General features: G+C 43.4%; 1 protein-coding gene across 1 annotated transcript; it reads left to right on the forward strand.

The window, feature by feature from the left end:
* Positions 1-1,029: 1,029 nt before the first annotated feature.
* On the forward strand, positions 1,030-1,515 carry LOC106877408 (uncharacterized). The gene has a single exon (XM_014926302.1). It carries the CDS (start codon positions 1,030-1,032, stop codon positions 1,513-1,515), a length of 486 nt encoding a protein of 161 aa, XP_014781788.1.
* The last annotated feature ends 3,556 nt before the right edge of the window (positions 1,516-5,071 follow it).

A 5,071-nucleotide genomic window follows, 5' to 3' on the forward strand; every position in this document is an offset into this window, starting at 1 on the left:
CGGGTGGCACATAAAATGCACCATTTTGAGCGTGGCCGTTGCCAGTACTGCCTGACTGGCCTTCGTGCGGGTGTCACGTAAAAGCACCCACTACACTCTCTGAGTGGTTGGCGTTAGGAAGGGCATCCAGCTGTAGAAACTCTGCCAAATCAGATTGGAGCCTGTTGTAGCCATCTGGTTTCACCAGTCCTCAGTCAAATCGTCCAACCCATGCTAGCATGGAAAGCGGACGTTAAACGACGACGACAACGCCTGCTTTCAAAAAAATCTCCATTTTCTGTCACTCGCGTCAGTGTGTGAAGAGACGAAGAAAGAAACAGTAATAAACACCCGCTGCAAATCCACATGGTGTCAATTAGACTACGTTACTTCAAAAGTATCATATCTTGTGTTACTAACAGGACAACAATAAAATACAACAGACACACACACATTTAACTTCTCTGTCCTGTCCTGGTTACATCTCTCTTGCAGAAAAAAATACGAGAAGGTTGGTGAAAATTTTTTCCTGCACGCAGTACAAGCAACACACACACAAACAGAAAGAAAAAAAAACAAAAGCAAACACCATTGTTTTTTTGTTTTACGAAATATTTTTTTCTCTCTCTCTCTCCTATGCACACTGTTGTTTCCACACACAACACAAGAACAAAAAAAAAACATTTTTGTTTTTTATCATCGGCTTTGTTTTTTTGTGTCCTCGTATCGAGAAAATTTTGTTCCTTGTTTCTTTTCTTTGCTTTCACTTTGATGGAATCATCTTAGTATGAACAAATATGTCATCACACGTAACCTCCATTCACTGATGATGCGACCTTATGGTTCGTTCAACTAGAAGCTCACTTTGATGCATATGGAATTTCTCCGTCGAATCAACTGAAATTCCTCTATTGTAGTTTACCAACACAGCTTGCAACATCTGCCAGGGATCTAGTTACATCCCCGAACCCAGACGCCACTTATGTGTCTGTAAAGGCAGAAATTTTGCGATGCAACACGAAGTCTGCCGAAAGCAGATTTAATGAGCTGATGGCTGATGAAGAATTAGGTGAGAGGACACCTTCAGAATTTTTACGCTACCTTAGGGAGTTGAGTGGTGAGAGGACTGATGCCCTTCTCCATCGTAAGATTTTTTTCTCTCGTTTACCGTCTCACGTGCGTACAATTTTGGTGATGGCGCTTGACGCCAACATGGTTGATCAAGTCGCCACCATGGTGGACAAAATTCTTGAATTTTCCGCCCAGCCTGCACATGGCACCTGTCTCTCTTCTGAGGCATCATCAATTGCCTCTCCCTCCTATGATGTTTTTGCTGACAAACTGGAAGGACTTACGCGTTGGGTGAATGATCTGTGCCATTCTTCTTCAAGCTCTCGTAGCAGATCTCGTAGTCATTCGACTTCTAGGACACAACCTGGTATGTGCTGGTATCATACGAAATTCGCTGAAAAGGCATGCAAGTGCATTCAACCATTCTCCTTTAAAGTTTCGGAAAACTTCCAAGGAAGAAATTGAGCACGTCTGTTTCTTCCTCTGCACCTACCTTTCATCATGCAATTTTTGTCCAGGACCAGGTGTCGAAGAAGTCATTCATGATTGACACCGGGTCGTGCTGTAGTATTTGGCCTCTTCGTTTTACTACTGATAAACCTAAGCGTTCGGTTATAGTGTTGCATGCAATTGATTTCTCCCCGATAAATACATTTGGTCAGCTTTCTCTACGCCTAGACATTGGTTTTCGTAGAGATTTTCAATGGGTTTTTGTCATAGCTGACATTCCGCATCTTATTTTGGGTGTGGACTTTTTAAATCATTTTAACTTGTTGGTAGACGTTCGGTGTCAGAGGCTTGTCAACGACTCGACATCCCTCTTTACACCGGCAAAGGGCTCTACCAACTCAACTCTAAGCCCAGCGTTTTTTATTGCCACTGCTGGGGATGTTTTTCATTCGCTTCTAGCTTCTTTTCCTGAGCTGATGGACATAACTTTTAAACCACCAAAGCTCGCTCATTCCACCCTCCATTATATCAAAACAACTGGGCCGCCTGTTTTTTCACACCCACAATGTCTGGCACCGGACCGCCTTAAGACGGCTAAGGCCGAGTTTGAAAACATGCTTCAACTCAGCCTCATACGCCCCTCCACCAGCCCATGGGCATCTTCCCTTCATTTGAAGCGAAAAGGTGATTCTGATTTTCGTTCGGTGGGGGACTATCGGCGACTCAATGCTATAACGGTCCCAGATCATTATTCAATTAGGAATTTGCAGGATTTTTCAGCAAATCTACATGGTTGCACTATCTTTTCCAAGATTGATCTGGTTCAGGCTTATCACCAGATTCCAGTTAATCCAGAGGACATTCCCAAAACTGCCATCACTACTCCTTTTGGCTGTTTTGAATTTCTTTTTATAAGTTTCAGTCTGCGGAATGCGACAAGCACTTTCCAAAGATTTGTAGATGAAGTTGTTCGTGGGCTTGATTTTACATTCGCCTATGTCAATGACATACTCATCGCTAGTGATACAAAAGAGAATCATCTCCACCATTTGTCGCAACTTTTTCAGCGACTCTGCGCATATAATGTGAAGATAAACCCCGATAGGTGTGTTTTCGGGCAGTCCTTCCTGGAATTGTTGGGACACTATATTGATTCTAATGGGATCAAACCTCTTCCTGCTAAGGTCGATGCCATTCAACGCATTGCCCCTCCAACTTCTTTGCGACAACTTCGCCATTTTTTAGGCATGGTCAACTTCCACAGAAGATTTATAGACTGGTGTGGAGACAAGCTACAAGGTTACTACAAGGCTATTCTAAGAAGGATACTCAACTAACTCTATCTGCTGAGGCATTGTCTGCTTTTGAGTCTGTAAAACAGGAATTATCCTCCGTTCCTGTTCTTGCACATCTGGCTCCTGATGCTCTGCTCTCTTTATCTGTGGATGCTTCAGATTCTGCGGTCGGTGCTGTTTTGCAGCACACTGTAGATAATCAAACGCAACCTTTGGCTTTCTTTTCTTGCCAATTGCAGCCTGCCGAACGCAGATATAGTACTTTTGATTGGGAGTTATTCGTGATCTATCTGTTGGTTCGGCATTTTCAGCACCAGCTCGAGGGACAGGAGTCTGTGATTTATACTGATCACAAGCCCCTTACGTTTGCTTTGTCTTCTAAAACAGACAAACTCTCTCCACGTGCTTTCCATCACCTGGACTATATTTCACAGTTTACAGGTAACATCCGTCATGTGCCAGGGAAGGAGAACATCCCTGCTGATGCTCTCTCGAGACTCCCTGTCAGTTCTATTTCCTCTCCAGCAACAATTGATTTACTTGCTATTTCGCAGGACTAACCTCCTTTGTCAAAGTTAGATTTAACTTCGCCAAAATTCAACAATTGTAAATTAGCCTATCTTCCGCTCCCTTTATCAGAAGGCTCTATATTGTGTGACACATCCACCGGTTCTCCTAGGCCTTTAGTACCTGAGAACCATCAACGTTCTGTTTTTGATGCCCTTCATTCCTTGTCACATCCGGGCATCTCTGCAACAGTAAAACTTGTCACTGCTTGGTTTTTCTGGCCCAACATGTGGTGATCAATTACCACTTGGGCACGCTTTTACATGAAGTGCCAGAGTGCGAAAGTCCATAGGCACGTTTGTGCCTCTCTTGGACAATTTCCTTCTCCATGTTCACCTTGATTTGGTTGGACCATGGCCTGTGAGTCGCGGGTTCTCATATCTCTTAATGTGTGTTGATCGTTTCTCCCGCTGGCCAGAAGCCATTCCTATAGCAGATATTACTTCTGATACTGTTGCACGAGCTTTCGTTTCTGGTTGGGTTTCTAGGTTCAACGTACCGTCCAGCCTGACCACGGATCGTGGTCGACAATTTGAAGCAGCATTATTTTGTGAGTTATCACAAATCCTGGGGGTGCATCATATACGCACCACCAGCTACCATCCCGCTTCTAATGGGATGGTGGAGTGCTTTCATGGGCAACTAAAGGCTGCATTGCGTGCCTCGCCCAATCCGCAGTCATGGACTGAGTTTCTTCCTGTTGTCCTACTTGGATGCTGGACTGCAGTTAAAGAAGACCTTGGTTTTTCTGCAGCGGAATTATTGTATGGTACCACACTGGCATTGCCTGGTACGATGTTGGTACCAGAAAAATCACAGCCTCCAAATCCAGCGTCCTATGTCACTCGATTACGAGATTATTTTTCTAACCTTCCTACTATGAGTTCCTGGCAACAATCTCCACCTTTAAAGTGCCATCAGACATTGATTCTTGGTCACATGTGTTTGTTAAGGATGATTCTGTGAGAGGACCCCTTGTTTCTCCTTATAAAGGACCCTTTCATGTGCTCTCTTGCACACCCCAATTTTTTTTAAATAGACACTAATGTTCGTACGGAGACCGTGTCTGTCAACCATCTGAAGAAAGCATATTTTGATAAAACTACATCTCCCGTTGACAATACTGACATGCCCCCTTTCAACCTTTGTCAACGCCATCACCAACGCATACACCATTATCAACACCATCACCAACACATAAACCTTTATCATCACCATCACCAACACATACACCTGTGAAAACTCCACCTTTGTCGTTGAGAACGACCACAAGTGAACCCTATGTCAGTAGGTTTGGCCGAACAGTGCACTGGCCAAAGAAACTCTCCAAGACAATTTATATTTGACTGCATTGTATATTATTGCACTTTTCAGCATTCCTTTTGAAAAAAGGCTCAAACTGTGTTTTTCCCTATTAGTGCTGAACACTCATGGAAATTTCTTGCGTCACTGCATCAATCACAAGTAATAAAGGAACTGCAGTGACGTAAGCAAAAACAAATTAATTTTTTGACAGCAAACAACACTTACCAAGCTGAACTTGACTTGTGCCGCTGGAATATTATTTTCCATGTGCATTGTATTACATTGTTGGGTATTTCCATTCTCTGTATTAACAAATTGTTTCATTTTCATTGTATATCTACAGCCGCATTTTGTTTCAACGCCTACTACAATCCTTTCCTTATTCGTGCTACGCACTGGGGGGG

This window comes from Octopus bimaculoides, chromosome 12 (assembly GCF_001194135.2).
Source record: "Octopus bimaculoides isolate UCB-OBI-ISO-001 chromosome 12, ASM119413v2, whole genome shotgun sequence".
NCBI classification, from domain to species: domain Eukaryota; kingdom Metazoa; phylum Mollusca; class Cephalopoda; order Octopoda; family Octopodidae; genus Octopus; species Octopus bimaculoides.